The sequence below is a fragment of the Schistocerca cancellata genome, chromosome 4 (assembly GCF_023864275.1).
Source record: "Schistocerca cancellata isolate TAMUIC-IGC-003103 chromosome 4, iqSchCanc2.1, whole genome shotgun sequence".
NCBI classification, from domain to species: domain Eukaryota; kingdom Metazoa; phylum Arthropoda; class Insecta; order Orthoptera; family Acrididae; genus Schistocerca; species Schistocerca cancellata.
In genome coordinates, this window is record NC_064629.1 from 272485585 (window position 1) to 272503274 (window position 17690).

The window sequence follows — 17690 nt, forward strand, 5'->3', positions numbered from 1 at the left end:
CGCGGTTTCTGAGTTAATCAGCATTGAAGTTGGCCAATCAGACAGTTGCGTTCTCAAATACAAGCGGTCCTCCAGGCCGGTGTCTCCAAACGTTATCTTCGTTTGGTTTACTAGCGAACAAGAGAGCGATACAAAAAGTGGACAAGGGGTTGTAGTAAGGATCAAATCCGAGCCAAAGGCTGAGCAATCTCATGCATTATCATCTAAGCTACCAGGACAACTGATACTACATACTCTGACCCACCAGAATATTATGACCACCTACCTAGTGTCTATATAAACCCGTTCAGGCGAAAGCAGCGTCACCTGGCGACGATTGACAGCTAGTGAGAGACACACACGGTGCATGTAGTATCAGTGAGCACGCTGTCCGTGGGTAGAATGGGGAAGGCGTTCTATCTATCCACGTTTGACCGAGGGCAGATTGTGATGGCCCGGAGCCTCGGCACGAGCATTTCAGAAACTGCACGACTTGTCGGGTGTTCGAGGAGTACTGTGGTGAGCATCTCAAACACGAAGCCAAGATGAAACCCTGTCCAGACATGGTGGGGTTGGTGGCCACCCCTCATTACACCTATGGGGGTCGTAGGCTGGGCAGACTGGCAAAAATAGGACAGGCTGCGAACTGTGGCGGAACTAACATCAGACATTAATGCTGGGCAGCGTAAAAGTGTATCTGAACACACAGTGCACCGAATGCTCCTAACGATGGGCCTCTGCAGCCGACGACGCATGCATGTGCCAATATTAGCACCATGACATCGGCAACTACGGCTGAAATGGGTGCGTGACCATCGGCACTTGACGTTGACACAGTGGCAGAACATTGCATGGGCTGATGAATCCCGACACCTTCTTCATCATGCCGACGGGAGGGCACGAATCCGTCGTCTTCCAGGGAAACAGCTCGTTGACACGTGTACTGGGGACAGAGGCAAGCTAGCGGCGGCTCTATTATGCTCTTAGGACATTCAGGTGGGTGTCCATGGGTCTAGAAGAGCTCGTGAGAGGCACGATGACGACCAAGGGGTATCGTACACTGGTTGCAGACAGCGGACACTCCTTAATGACGATCATGTTTCCCGGCGGCAGTGGCATTTTTCAATAAGATAAGATAACGGGAGATGCGGTACTGCGAAAAGAAATTGTAAAGAACATTGGAAGATATAAGTCGAAACAAGGACCTCGAGTAGACAACATTCCATCAGAAATATTGAGATTCTTGGAAGAGCTATCCGTAATGAAATGATTCAACATAGTGTGCAAGTTATTTGAGAGAGGCGAAATACCCTCAGACTTCAAGAATACTGCAATGATTCCAATTCCATAGAATGCAGGTGCTGACAAGTGTGAAAATTAGCGAACTCTTCAGTTCAATAAGTCATGCTTGCGTAATACTGACACAATTATTTACGGAAGACTATTAAACTGGTAGAAACCGACCTCGGAGAAAAGTTTAGGTTATGGAGATATTCACTAACAGCCGAACCAAGACTGATGCTACGACTTATCTTAGAAGTTAGCTTAAGGAAAGGCAAACTTAAATTTTGAGCGTTTGTTGACTTAGAGAAAGCATTTCACAGTGTTAACTGGAAAACACTCTTTGGAATTCTGAAGGTATAATAAAGGGAGCGAAAGATTATATACCGCTTTTACAGAAACCGAACTGAAGTTATAACAGTCGATGTACAAGCATGGAAGGGAAGCAGTAGTGAAGAAGGGAGTGAGAGGGATTTGCAGCCGATCACCGACGTTATTCAGTCTGCATAATGAGCAAGCAGTATATGAAACCAAATAACAATTTGGAGAAGAAATTAAATTTCAGGGATAAGAAGTAAAATCTGAGATTTGCCAGTGATATTGTAATTGTGTCAGAGACAGATGAGCAGTTGAATCGAATGGACATTATCTTGTAAAGAGGTTATGAGGTGACCATCAATAAAAGTAATAAAAGGGTAATGGAACGTGTTCAAATTACATCAGGTAATGTTGAAGGCTTTAGATTGGAAAATGAGGAACTAAAAGTAGTAGATGAGTTTTGCTATTCGGGCAGTAAAATTTCTGATGATGGCTAAAATAAAGCAGATATAAAATGCAGACTGGCTATAGAATGAAAAGTATTTTTGAAAAAGATGAATTTCTTAACGTCGAATGTAAATTTAAGTATTAGGAAGTCTTTTCTGAAAGTATTTGTCTGAAGTACAGCCTTATATGGAATTGAAATATGGGTGATAAACAGTACAGACAAGAAGAGAATAAAAGTTCAAGAAATGTGGTGCTATGAAGAATGCTGAAGAGAAGTAGCGTAGATCGATTTGCTAATGAGGAACTACTAAATCGAAATGTGAGGTAAAGAAACTTATAACTTGGCTATTTGACTAAAAGACTGGATCCGTTGATAGGACACATTCTGAGGCATCAAGGAATCATCATCAGTTTGGTACTGCAGGGGAGTGTTGGGAATAAAAATTGTGGAGGAAGGGTAAGGGATGAATACATAAGCAACCTGAAATGGATTCAGTTCATAGTAGCCATTCGGAAACAAAAAGACTTTCGCAAGAGAGACTAGCATGGAGAGCCGCATCAAACCAGTCTTCTGACCGAAGGCCACAACACATGCCCATCTTCAACAGGAAACAGTTATATTTATTGCAATGTCAAAGTCTTCAAAAACATGAGACTGTTACGTGGCGCATGGGAAATATTTATGCCTATAACATCATTTTTTATTTGTAGGAGTGATTTTAATTGATCTCTTACGAAGCAAAAGTTTGACGCTTCGTCTAGAGAAAGCTCTAACTTTTCAACTTTTATTTTGTTCTTCGAGCAACCCCTTACTATGGTTTTATTGAACAAAGTAGTTAGTTAACGTAATTTAGGCTAAACGGAGTAGTGGAAACGGGTGCCTCTCCATCCAAAATCTGAAAAATATTAAAAGTCTAATAAAAATTTCATTTATTATTTATCTGAAAATTTACTGTACATCCATAACGATGAAAACTTGATTGTAAACAGAAACAAGCGTGTACCACGTACTCAGCGCCACATGGCTTCCAAAAAAAATGGTTCAAATGGCTCTGAGCACTATGGGACTCAACTGCTGTGGTCATAAGTCCCCTAGAACTTAGAAATACTTAAACCTAACTAACCTAAGGACATCACACACATCCATGCCCGAGGCAGGATTCGAAACTGCGACCGTAGCGGTCGTCCGGTTCCAGACTGTAGCGCCTTTAACCGCTCGGCCACTCCGGCCGGCCCACATGGCTTCCAAAATTTTCACTTGGTAGCAGTTTGCACTCCTCTTGTGCTCGAGAATGTTGACATGATACAATGAATCTAATGTTTTTGTGTGACTGAAATAGCAATGGTAAGCCAGGAAACCACATTCTAGTCGTTGTAGCATGTCTCTTATCAATGATGAAATGTATCATATTTTCATACCGTCTGATACCAGTCTTATGTTGTACTTTTGTAGCCTTTGAAAATGACGGAAAGTAGAACCGCGTAAGGGTGATAAAAAATAAAAGTGTGGTCAAGACATAAATAAGTACAATCTGTTTTTCACATAAAAAATTTGGAGGCATTACTTTCTAGCTCGCTCTCTTACTATCAGTCAGATCATTAATACTAAAGTACTAACTTCAATAAATCGGTATATGACACTATTCCACCATATTACCGAAGTTAAGCGCTGTCGGGCTTGGCTAGCACTGAGATGGGTGACCGACGGGGTCCGCTGAGCGCTGGTGGCAGGCGGGTAGCACTCAGCCATTGTGACGCCAATTGAGGAGCTACTATATTGAGAAGTAGCGGCTTCGCTCACGAAAAATGACGGCCAGCAGAGTGGTTTGCTGACCACATGCCCCTCCATATCCACATCCAATGACGCCTATCGGCTGAGGAAAATACGACGTTGGGCCTTACGAAGCCTTTTCAGACTGAGTTTTATAATATAACACAACTAACGTACAATGTGAACCAAATATGACTAGAAAATCACATTTTCTTACAAAAAATCATTATTCTTCGATAAAATCACGTGTTTAGGCCCTGAATCGTGTTGCGATTTTATAATATGAACCAAATATGACCAAAAAATCACATTTTCTTTTAAAAATCATTATTCGTCGATAGATCTCCTGCAAACCTGAAAATCATGTTATATAGAATTGCGCCATTGCAAAGCCAGCAAGCAGCTCTATCGCCATAGATCCTGAACGCTGCAGCTTACAACGAAAACTCCCCATCGCATCCCCACCAGATTTAATGGTAAGATGGCTTAGTAGACAGCCCGTCAAAAACTGAACTCGGATCAAGCTTGAAAACAGGAAGAAGGTGTACTGAACTGCGCAAAAAGAAGCAAAACAGAAACAGTGAACGGTCCAAGATGTGCAGCATCGAGCGAATTGGAAGAGCCATGGCGTCGTGTTTATGTGGTTACGGTGTTGGATGGCAAAGCGGCAGATCGCTTTTTTCACAACGTTATGAACTGTCCGTCCGGTCATTGGCGTGTCTGTTCTCTTTCTGTAGTCTTCGCAATTGCCGTCCTTTACACTGGTTATGGAATATGAGTCATGTGGTAAGAATATATTACCGCCGCAAGTAAATGTGATGAATAGTGAAAACAGGAGAGATGCCGCATGGACCTCCATATAAATGAAAACAACAAATAAAAGGATGTGAACTATGTTACAACACAGGAATTCAAGAGTCAAAACGTCCAAAACGGAATGCAAGAGTAGTAACATGTGGTACCTGTGTAGAACAAACAGGAGGTACATACGTCTGGAGGCTCATCGCTTTGTAATCACGAGATCCTAGTGTCGACTACCGGTGAAAACACACAAGATCTCGGAATCAGCTTTCATTATAGGGCTCTTCCTTACACCTCGCTGTTGCAGATGGACGTTACACCACGACATAGACACAATTTGAACACAGCGTACAGACACGTCAGTGGCCGGTCGGACAGTACATAATTTTCTAATTTTGCTTCTTTTTTTACGGTGCAGTACTCCTTTTCCTGTTTTCATGCTTGATCTGTGTTCAGTTTTTGACAGGCTATCCAGTGGGCCATCTTACCACTAGAACTGCACATCTCAATAATAAATGAGACAAAAAGCCTGAACTCGGGAAAAGTCAGCAAGTAGAACTGTGTTTACTGCTCCAGGCAGCGACCACGGGAAGAGACAAAGAAGAAAAGTGTTCCACATGGCTGTCTTAGAACTTGAATCTCAGCGCCAAGCAACCTAATTGGGTGACAAGGCTCGGTGCTCAAAGAACTTCCTGCAGATATGTTCTTGCTATACCACCAAAGACACTACATCCATAGCCCCAACTCCCCGTTTCAGACAGTACTCCTGTGGTCTTGCTTTCGAAGTATCAGTCCTCGGCGCTCCTTCTTCTTGATCGGCGTTGCTGTTTGTTTCCTCTCGGCCTGTTGTGGTTGCCATTACTGTTTTGGTTTTTGTTCTTCTGCTGCGTCAGAGTTCACCATAGATTACTATTCAAGTTAGCATTAATGTGTGCTTTCAGATTATTTATGTCAGTATTATTATCGAAATAATTCCGGCCATCTTATGCCTTGCCGCAAGTGGAGTTGTTGCCCCTAGGTGCGGATGGAGTCGTTTTGAGACCGTGCACATTCTTCGTAAAACTCCTATGCTGTGACACGAATGCAGCCTGTAGCCGTGGAACTTTTGCTAGATCATGGAGAATTCTCTTGCAGACGAGAGCATTATAGTCTCTGAGCCAAGCCAGTGATGTTTCTAGCTGGCAACTTTCACGTGAACCTTTTCTCACGGAGTTTCTATCGGGAACTGTCATATAATTCCTGTTGACCGTAGTATCTTCGATATCTTGACCTAGAACTTCGATAGTAATTATGTTCATGTGAACTGCTTCCCGCCACTGACCTTCCTATATGCCGGCCGGTGTGGCCGTGCGGTTAAAGGCGCTTCAGTCTGGAACCGCGTGACCGCTCCGGTCGCAGGTTCGAATCCTGCATCGGGCATGGATGTGTGTGATGTCCTTAGGTTAGTTAGGTTTAAGTAGTTCTAAGTTCTAGGGGACTGATGACCACAGATGTTAAGTCCCATAGTGCTCAGAGCCATTTGAACCATTTTTGACCTTCCTATCATACGAAGCTGCAGCGAGCTTAGAAGTGATTACTACTTCACGTCTTCTTCTCTTTTTCGCTTGTAGCAATGAACTACCTCAAAATCTAGTACTTGTCAGTCAACACTACTTGAACCTGATATCATCAGTTCGGCATTTTGGTCTGATAAAAAATGATACAACCTACACAATAGTAAGTTTATAGTCCGAAATAAGAGCAAAATTAGCAGCATTGAATTAATAATGGGTTTTTATTTCCCTTTATTTTCAAGTACGTTTATGATACTTTAAAAGAAAATCAACAACGCTTCTTTTTCATATGGAAATGTTTTCATGCGACTAATATATGAGCGAAAATATGAAGATACCGTACTTTCTAAGATTGTTAAATGTATGTCCATTCTCTGAACACCACTGTGAAGTGCATGGCAGAGGGTACTTTCCATAGTACCAATTACTATTGCTTCTCCCTATTCCATTCATGTACGGAGTGCAGGAAGAATGACTGTTTAAACGCCTCTCATGATCTCTACTGGAGCGATATGTATGGGTTTGTAGTATATATTGTAGGAATATGTCATTTAAAGCTGGTTCTTGAAACTTTGTAAGTAGGCTTTCTTGGATGAATTTCACATTGACTTGTGCCTTGGGTTATTTGACTTGGGTTAATTGACGTTTATTTGACAATTTTTTTTCGGATGTTTCACCCGCACGAGTGGCTGACGCTGTTAAAGCTTTGCCCTCCATTGGTGGTGGTGGACTGGAGTAGAGCTCGTGTGGGCTTTTCCCATTGTGGTTCCTTCCTTGCTACCTGCAACGGTCATTCGCTGCAGCATGGGAATCCACGATCCATTTAGTTTGAGGTTTTCCTCTTTATTGTTGAAGATGTTGTCATGTTTATGGATTTCCATGGCTGCCATGAATAAGCGAGTGCGGTAGCTCTTCTCCACAGTTAGGACTTCGGCGTCGGTGAGTATTATTATATGGTCGTTGTCACAAAGCACGTGCTCTGGCATGGCAGATTTCTCCACCTGTCTGGACCTGTAGCACCGTTTATGTTTGGTAATTCTGGTGTTGATGAATCGTCCAGTCATCCCAACATAGACTATTCTACATGTACACGTTATGTCGTAAATTTCTGACATTGCAGGTGGATCCTTTTCGTCCTTTGCTGATCCGAGACACTCTTTGTTCTCCTTGTTTGGTTTGTAAATAGTCTTTATGGTGCGTTTGCGTTATATATGGCCGATTCTGTGTGTTACCCTGGGAATGTACAGCAGTAAGGCCATACTTGTCTTTTCATTTTCTGCATTTCACTTCGCCTAGTTTTAGATTTCATGTCATTTCTTATGCACCTGTTGGAATGCTGATTGCTCATCGGAACCTTTTCCAGGGGTTGCATCTTGCATCCAAGGTGCTGCGGCTGACATATTCGTCTTGTACACTTCATCACTCTTTTATGGGTTGGGTGATGATTTCACACTGTCTGCATATATGTATCTGTGTGTCAATTTTAGATATATGCTGTGTTCTAGCTTCACACTATTTCTCGTAAGCAGCACTTGTAGAAAGGGTGGCTGTTGACCCTTTTCACTCCCACAGTAAATTTTATGTTGGCGTGGAGACTGTTCAGATGTCTTAGCAAGTCACTGAACCATTCCTCAACATGGCTTCACACAGTGAAGGTGTGCACGAGGTGGAGTGCCCATGGCTATAACTTCTAGGTGTTCATAGAAATCGCCCCACATGAAATAACTCATGGCAAGACAAGCATAAAAGAGCATAGTGATGTCATGCAGGAAAATGGAACCGACGTTGTCCAGATAATCATTCAGTGGTACAATGGTAAACAAAAAAAAACAACGTCAGAGCTGACCAGGATGTCGCTTGGTCCAAGTTTTCGTTCCTTCAGCTTCTCAACGAACTCTCCTGAGTCAGATTTTCCCAAGTGCTGTTGAATCAGAGAGGCCAAGTGCTTCACCAGTTTATATATCAAGGAGCCAGTGTCACTTATAATCATTTTCTTAGTGGGATGTCATCTTTATTGATTTTTGGTATTCCGTACAGCCGAGGTGCTAGGTTATCTCTGCTACATATCTATATCCATCAAGGGAGAAGATGTTTGATTTCAGCCTGCCACCAGAAATTTAGGTTGAAGCTATGACAAGTATTTCACGAGTTATATATCAGTTATATATCAGTTATATGTCAGAAAGACAGAAGCACTTACGATCGGTCTTAGTGGTACATCAGCTTTTTTGTTCCTCTATACAACTGAGGTAGAAAAGCTTTTATGTCTCACAGGTTCCTCCGCACATCTGCCGAAAGAGAAGATATTCGACTTAAGTCCACCATAAGCAATGGAGCGTGGAGCTTTGACAATGTTAGCCACTCATTTGAGCAAAACATCAGACAAATTTTCAAACAAACACTGGTTGAAAAATCTGAGACAAAAGTCAACAGGCAGTATATCAAAAGTGGCCACAAGAGCCTCAACAGTTTTTCTGAGACAGATTATTTCTATCACAAGTGTCGGCCAGTTCAATTTCCTCAGCATATCTGCAACATTGTCCCATGGGTCAATCAAACCTGTGACCATTCACGTTGTCGTTCTCTGTATATCTCCAGTATCCCTAATCAGTCCTGTCTGGTACGGATCCCACATATTACAGCAATATTCTAGGATGTGTCGGATGAATGATTTCTGTGCCATCTCTTTCGTAGAGTGATAGCATTTCTCTAGTATTCTACCAATGATCTCAAGTCTTCCACCTGCTTTACCTATAGGTGAGCCTACGTGGTAGTACCATTTCGTATCCCTGCAAAGTGTTACACCCAGGTATTTCTACTAATTGACTAATTCCAACTGTGACTTGTTGATATTGTATTCATAGGATACTAAGGTTTTTCACTTTTTGAAGTGCACAGTTGTACATCCCTTGACATTTAAAGCAAGTTGCCACTCATTACATTACTTCGAAATCTTACCAAGTTCTTACCGAATACTTGAGCAGCTATTAACAGACACTATGACATCATAGATAACTGCATCATCTGTCTGAAGTTACTAGCAAGGTCGTCAACAGACTCCAAGCCAAAAAAAAAAAAAAGGAAGTGCCACGAAGGAATTATCCAAATGGGTCAGAAATCGGTAATGTGATAAACTCCACAGAGCAACAAACAAATGATTACAATTTCAGAAAAATTGGATTATTTATTCAAGAGAAAGAGCTTCACAAATTGAGGAAGTCAATGTGCTTTGACCCATCTCTGGATCTTATGCAAGCAATTGTTTTGCTTCATATTGATTGATAAATACTTGCACGTCCTCCTGAGGGATGTTTTGGCAAATTCCGTCCAATTGGTGCGTTAGATCGTCAAAAGCCAGAGAAGTTTGGAGGACCCTGCCCATAGTACTCCAAACATTCTCGATTGCGGAGAGTTCCAGCGACCTAGTTGGCCACTTTATGATTTGACAAGCGTGAAGGCAAGTAGTAGAAACTCGAGACGTGTATGGAAAGGCATTATCATGCTGAAATGTAAACCTAGGACGGCTTGCTATAAAGGGAAATAAAATAGGCGAGGAATATCGTCGACATCCCGCTGGACCATAAGCGTGCCGTGGATGACAGCCAAAGGGGTCCTGCTATGAAAACAAATGACACCCCAGGCCATCACTCCTGGTTGTCAGGCCACATGGCGGGCGGCAGTCAGACTGGTATCCCACCACTGCCCGCGGTGTCTACAGACATGTCTTCGACCTGAAATCTTATTAACTGCAGTAGAATTGTCTTCAGTGATGAGTCCCACTTCGAACTGAGCTTCTATGACCAGCGAAGACGTTTATAAAAGACACCCCAGATGGCGATGGGATACCAATTTGACTGTCACCCACCATGTGGCTTGATAACCGGGAGTGATTGTCTGGAGTGCCACTGCTTTTCATACGAGGGTCCCGTAAGTTTTCATCCACGGCACCCCTTGTGGCACAACGGTACGTCGATGATATTCTACGGCCCGTGTTGTTGTCCTTCATGGCAAGCCATCCAACGCTTACATTTCAGCAAGATAATCCCGCCAACACATAGTGAGATTTTCTACTGCTAGTCTTCGTGCTTGCTAGACCATACTATGGACAGCGAGGTCGCTGGATCTCTCCCTAATTCAGAACGTTTGGAGCATAATGGGCAGGTTCCTCCAACCAGCTCGTGTTTTTGACGATGTAATGCGTCAATTGGGCAGAATTTGGCCCGATAACCCCCAAGAGGACACACCATAACTCTGTCAATCAATATTAAGCCGAAGAACTGCTTGAATAAGGTCCAGAGATGGGTTAACGCGTTATTAACTTGCTCAGTTAGTGAAGCTCATTCTCTTGAATAAACCATCCATCTCTTCCGAAATTGTTATCGTTTGTTTGCCTGTACATTTACATTTAATCTACCGATTTCCGTACCATTAGGATACTTCCTTCGTGGTGCGCCTTTTTTTCTTTTTCTTTTTTTCTTAGAGTGTATGCAATATGGACAACAAGGGTACCAACACACTTCCGTGAAGAATACCTGAAGTTGCTTCTACATCTGTCGATGATTCTTCATCCAATGTAACATGCCACGTCCTCCTTATCATGAAATCCTCAATCCAGTCACAAATTTCGCTTGATGCCCTATGCGACCGCACTTTCAATAGTAAGCGTAGAAGTGGTACTGATCCAAATGTTTTTTTTGGACTTCGAGAAATACAGAATCTATCTGACTGCCTTGATCCATGGCTTTCAGGATGTTATTTGAGAAAAGTTGGAGCAGGGTTTCACGTAATCGATGTTTTGGTAATCTATGGTGGTTGGAAGGGAGGCTATTCCGTGTGAGATACCTCCTTAAGTATGAACTCATAACAGATGGATGTCAAAGATATTGGACGACACTTTTGTTGATCACTTCTGCTACCCTTCATGTAGGGAGACTTATGCTTTCTTCCAGCTACTGAGCACGGTTTTTTATGCAAGGGATCTACGATAGATTGTAGTTAAAAGAGGGGCTAATCAGCTGTAAGTTCTGTATAGAATCTCATAAGGATTCCATTGGGTCCTACGGCGTTGTCCAATTTTAGCGATTTCAGCTGTTCTTCACCTGTACTGACACTGATATATCACTCATCTTTGCAGCGGTGCGAGAACTGATTCGGGAAAATACCCCTGGAATTTCATTTGTAAAGGAACGTTTTAAAACCGAGTTCAGGGCTTCTGGTTTTGTTTTGCATCCCTAAGTTTCAGCCCCTGTCTCGTCCATGAGCTTCTGGACACTAACTTTGGTACCCTTACAACCTTCAGATATGACCAGAATTTCTATGCCTTTTATGATAGATTCTTCGAAAATTTCCTATTACAGTAGTCAACGAAGGATTCATACATTGCTCTCTTGACAACCAAATGTATGTCATTCAGCATTTCCCTGCCTATAGCTCTATGTTTTGTTTTACACCTATTATGCAGTGCTCCGTGCTTCTTTTTATAAGCTACTTTGCAGTTATTGTAAACCATGGAGGATCCCTTCCATTGTGATCTGTTCTATTACGTACATGTCTATCAGGTGTATAGTCAACTATTCTTCTTAACCTGAACCACAGTCCTTGTACATGTTCCTCTTCAGAGTTAAGTGTCTAGATTTTCTTACTGAGATACGACGCTATTGCCTCTTTATCTGTTTTACTAAAAACGTAAATCTTTCCACTTGTTTTAATTGCCCTATGTGCTTCGGTAATTATTGTTGCTACAACTGGCTCATGGTCACTGACACGAGTTCCTACGCGGAATTCCTCAAAGACGTCAAGTGACTAGTAGATCCAATGTACAGCATTCCCAACATGAGTGGAGTTCCGAACAATATGTTCTAGGCAGTTCTCAGAGAACGCATTTAGTAATGTTCAACGCAGGACAACTTGTCACACCCACCACTTTCAAGAGTATAATTTTCAAAATCGATTGTTGGATGATGAACGCCTCCTTCAGTGAAGACAATATGATTGTGAAACCTACGTACTAATGAACTTAGGTTTTCTCTGAAGTCGACGAAAACGAAAGACGACTTAGATGGCCCGACTTGGGTCGTAAAAAGGAGCTGCTCTCTCTTTGCCTTCTCCCTACTTGGTTTCGAGGTCACTGACTCATCACGTTACAGATCATTTCCTACTGTGAAATAAGAACGCACTCATTTAAGGAGATCGATGTAAACAACCTGCGTTCATTAGGTAATGATTAGATTCGACGTATGGAAATTATGTTTTATAAAATTAGTGGTACTCTTTTATGCTGGAGTTCCTGATACTAAGGGCCCAGAGACACACATCCTCTTATCCTATTAACAATGAGCCTGGATTTCACACATCTCATTTTTACATGTGATGGAACCTAACTGGGGATTAGAACAAGAAAAACTATCGAACACTTAAAAAGGGCCACGTAAGAGTCAGCCTGATGAACATATTCGCTGCTTTTAGATGATGTGTTCTTATACATAATTCTTACTATCAAAGAAGGATAAAAAATCGATCACTAGAGTACATTAAGTCAGCGTATCTCTGTCACGGGCATAGCCACCAGAAACCAATAACCGGTCAGTAAGTCATTGTGGGTGCTTGCAGTTTCTCTTAACCATTTCCGTTGCTTTTTGTTATGAATGTATGACCACGAGAGTAGTCAACGTTCCTCCTCAGAACTTTCATGGTTTAATCTATATTTCTTTTTGCCCGCATCTCGTGGTCGTGCGGTAGCGTTCTCGCTTCCCACGCCCGGGTTCCCGAGTTCGATTCCCGGCGGGGTCAGGGATTTTCCCTGCCTCGTGATGGCTGGGTGTTGTGTGCTGTCCTTAGGTTAGTAAGGTTTAAGTAGTTCTAAGTTCTAGGGGACTTATGACCACAGCAGTTGAGTCCCATAGTGCTCAGAGCCATTTGAATCTATATTTCTTTTGTTTCAGGTGAGGCCACAAGATGCAGAGGAGACAACGATTGCACCCAGATAGTTTACCGTGGATTACGAGAACAACACTTTTCTTCTGGATGGAGAACCCTTCCGCTACGTAGCTGGCTCCTTACACTACTTTCGTCTGCCTCACCCTCTGTGGCGAGATCGACTAAGAAAGTTGCGAGCTGCTGGTCTCAACGTAGTTTCAACGTAAGTTTTCTTAACCTGCTTCTCGTGAGCCGTTATTTCTTTTGACGGTAATGTAATGGGGCTACTTACGTCCGTAAGACTGTGCTCTTAAGAATCAAGTTCCGAGTTGAGAAGTATAAAGTATGCTGATTACTCGGTGTTATTTCATATGGTTGCGCTCGGCAGCACAATGTGAACGATTGTGTAAAACAGAACTAAGGTACTGCTATTAAGCTAGACAGGAAATGAACATTTTAGAATTGTCTGTTCGACGAGAGTGACACTGCCTCATCGGCAGCAAAGACGCCATGCAGTCAGCACATGAGGGCTGGATGACTGACAACTTTCGCACAATGACGCAGACTGACGTATACTTCGAAGGAGGGGACTGAAAAGGATCGAACGTAGAGAAAGCCCCCGCAGCATGCCACGAAAGCTATTAACATTAATGGGAAATCTCTAGCAGTATTCTTGAACTCATTCTGCGTTCAAACGATATGATCTACCTGGACCCAAATACTGGTCATTTTCATACATGATATCCTAACAGCTACAGAAAAATGTGGCCATCTGGGTCCAGTGCTTTCAGACTGTCAACAAGCTTATGATATAAATTTAAGTTAACTAATAGTAAAGATAATGTGTTATTATGAGCTACTTATTAAGGTTTGCGAAGCCACTGAGAATTTCTTGAATGCATGTCATCTTTTGTGGAGAGTACTAGGAGAGTAATGGGTATTCGGGCCACCCCTCAGTCTTTATGAATAAAATTTCTGCCGTTGAGTCCCAGTAATGATAATAGTCCAAATATATGACGATGACATCGCAGCTGGTCCTATTATATGATGTGACGAGATATCACAGTAACTGCCCACTATATTGTGAGGGAGGAGAAGAACAGAGCACAAGGGAGGCGAAGTGGGAGATCAGGGGAGAGGAAACAGACATGCATGCAGCTATTTGTGATATCTCAAGGTCACTCTGCAGATGACACACACACACACACACACACACACACACACACACACACATGGGTGCGTCTGACAACGTTGACTTGCTGCCGCTTCATACTAGAAAAGTATGCCTTCATATAGTCTCGCTTACCACAAGCAACGTCATGAAAACTAAAATTTGGAAGCGGTAAAGCTCAAACAGACCATATTATGTCTACTTTAATAAAAAATACGTAAGAAAGAGATTTAATATACCCATGGACATCCTTAAATTCTTAGACCTTTGTCATGAACGAGAAGTTAATAACCGCTTTTGTTTTTCCACAGCTGGAAAAATTAACAACGGGATCATCATGTCTATGACCTTTCGGTGCATGTTTCTAGGCTCATACCTTCTAGTACACGGAGTTTCTTAGCTTACAACGTTTAACATAAGAACCTGTTTGTGCAGCCACACACACAAGCGATGGCGATAAAATTTCAGAAATACTTACATTAAAGAAAATTAAGCTCTTGAGGATAAAAATTAATCCACAAACGTCAGTAAGTAAGGAGTGAGAGAATTTTCATATGAGTTTTACGTGTGGTGTAAGAGTGGCCGAGACATGATGACTAGACAATGGTGATACACAGACATGCAGGTATTCTACCAAAATTATTTTGAGACGATACTTAGTTTCATTAGAAAACTACTAATTATCACCAACATCACGATTTCTGTTAAAACTAAGCTTTTGCAAGAACTGTAACACTTTCACGTGCAGTGTTAAGTGGATTTTGCCGTTAAAAAGACGCCATGCTTGGCATCTTGCCGTCCCAGAATGGTCCTTACAGAACTGCTACAAAATTCACAGCTAATTTGTTCATAAAATATAGCACCATTGTTGCCACCTGTAGCTCTCACTTGTTTACTTTTTGGTCTCCTGTAAAAGTCAACACGCTTTTCCACTAGAGGTACAGTCACCATCGGGCCCCATGGAGCAGCTGTTTAGACGCCACGTTCTAGTAATATACCTGACTGCTGAAGCCTCAGAACTGTAGGGTATACTACCAGTTTTCAATGAGCAAACTGTTTCAGCAGCTTGTTGCTCGTTCGTCGCGACAACTTGATTAACAATAAGTATTAATATGACAATGGCCAGCGGCCTTGCCGCAGTGGTAACACCAGTTCCCGTCAGATCATCGAAGTTAAGCGCTTTCGGGCTGGGCTAGCACTTGGATGGGTGACCATCCGGTCTGCCGAGCGCTGTTGGCACGCGGGGTGCACTCAGCCCTTACGAGGCAAACTGAGGAGCTACTTGATTGAGAAGTAGCGGCTCCGGTCTCGTAAACTGACATACGGCAGGGAGAGCGGTGTGCTGACCACATGCCACTCCGTATCTGCATCCAGTGATGCCTGTGGGTGAGGATGACACGGCGGCCGGTCGGTACCGTTGGGCATTCATGGTCTGTTCTGTCGGAGTTCCGTTTAGTTTTATTAAGATGGCAACTCGAAAGTACGATCGCAACCAAAGCTTGGACTCATCTACCCTGCCGCTCAGGTAGCTAATGCTAAAAAACCGACTGCCGTTTTAGTATCATGTCTCTCACTCGCCTTCATTAATCGTATATATCAGTATTTGCTGTATGTGATTTTCTCCAGCTGACCGTGTAGTGACTGCTGCTCCTGTAACATGTGCAAACTGAACAGTTTAATCATACTTTGCAACTCGTTTAAATGTTGTCAGAGCAATTAATTAAGAGAGATTCTTATATTTGTATCTGAGGATTTTATCCAGTATATCTGCTTCTTTAAAATTGTATCTTATTTATGTAGCTTTGAAATATCCCCACTTGTCCTCAATGTCGGTTAGCAACTTGACCATAATCGCAGTGCTTAAGCTAGAAGCCAAGGTTAATTATGCCTGCAAGACGAGAGGAAGCTGATTCCCGTGTCACGAACTGAAGAGGAAGCTGTAAGAACGGTGTCCATTTTAGCAAGATCATATATCACCAGAAGAGGCTATTACATGTTCTAGATAGCAAAATATCGCTTTTTAGTCACAAAACAATTAGGAATTACAAGGAAGAAGATCTTTCCTCTATCATGCTGTTAATAAACAACCTATCTGTTCGTATCTGCCTGGGGATTCACACTGCAGCTCAGGTATGAAGTTGAGGGAAAAATTGAAAAGAGGTAATATCAATTTACTATATGCAGCATGTAAAGAATGTAACACAGGGTATGCACCACACTCACAACTTAGTTCGACTGGGAGACCTCAAGCTGACCAAAGGAAAAATAAAAGGTATAATGATGGAAATTCCTGACTGGACTACGAATATTGAAAGAAGTGAAGGTCACAACTCGCCACACAGCTGAGGCGTTGAGCAGTTGACAGGCACACAAACAACAATGGGAACTTCGTTAAACTTTAAAATGAATACCTTCTTGAGAGATAACTGAAACACAAAAACACCATGTATACATGCACCGTTACATGACTACACTGCAGCTGGAGTGGTATGTGTGAAATGGAAGTCGTGGGGGGGGGGGAGGAGGGGGGGGGGGAAGTTGAGGTAGGTGGAGTTGGCGAGAGAAGAAAGGAGGAAGGAAGACAGAGAAGGTATGGAGAGGACGGTCGTTGATGGCTGCAAGCGAGAGGCAACAAGGGCACACTTTAGGAAAGTGGCTCTGATATGATGAAATCGCCCTGGAGCAGTCAGGAGGAGTTATGTCTGGCACTCGATGAAAAAGAGGAGTGGGTTGAGAGCGGGAAGGGAGGATGGGGACATGGAAGTTTTTGGTAAGGAGTATGGAACCAAACTGCTGAGGTCATCGCTCCCTAGGCTTATGCACTACTTAATCTAACTCAAACTAACTTACGCTAAGGACAACACACTCACCCATGCCCGAGGGGGAAGGGGTAAGAGTACAACAGAAGAAGAGGCCAGCTGTGGAAAGAGGAGAGAGTGAGTGAAGAATGAGTGAAGTGGGGGCATGGGAGCAAGCGAAAGGATATGGCTCAGGGGCTACCAGGGATCGAGACAAAAAGCACTGTGGGGTGAAAAGATGTATTGTAAGGACCATTCCCATTTACTTAATTCACAGAAGATATTGTTCATCAGGACGATTTCATGCTCGTGCTATTGGGTGATCAACTGTGCTCTTGCTCACAGTTTGACAGCAGCCATTTATTTGGGTGGACAGCTGGCTGATAATAATGCACGCATAATAGATTGTGCAAATGCTAAATCAGAGCGGGTATATGACTGCATGACGTTACAACTCTTTATTGAAATACTTTAATGTAATGAATCTTGGGGCAATGTATGGTCTGAAACGATTTCTTTGGCCCACTCTTTGTATTATGGTAGATCACACAGCCACGTAATATCTTCGTGAGCTGGGAATAATAAATTTGCAGTGCATTGCATTGTATGAAGTGCTTTGATGAAAGTGATAAGCTATAAATAACTTCACTGGCAAA

The 17690-nt window shown here is 42.6% G+C and overlaps 1 protein-coding gene and 1 pseudogene across 1 annotated transcript in view; both read left to right on the forward strand.

Annotated features, from left to right (window-relative positions):
• Positions 1-17690, forward strand: part of LOC126184094 (beta-galactosidase-like) — a 236137-nt gene that overhangs the window by 131592 nt on the left and 86855 nt on the right. The window contains 1 exon segment of the mRNA XM_049926455.1: positions 13092-13288. Coding sequence (XP_049782412.1) covers positions 13092-13288 — 197 coding nt within the window.
• Positions 15358-15475, forward strand: LOC126186142 (5S ribosomal RNA; annotated as a pseudogene).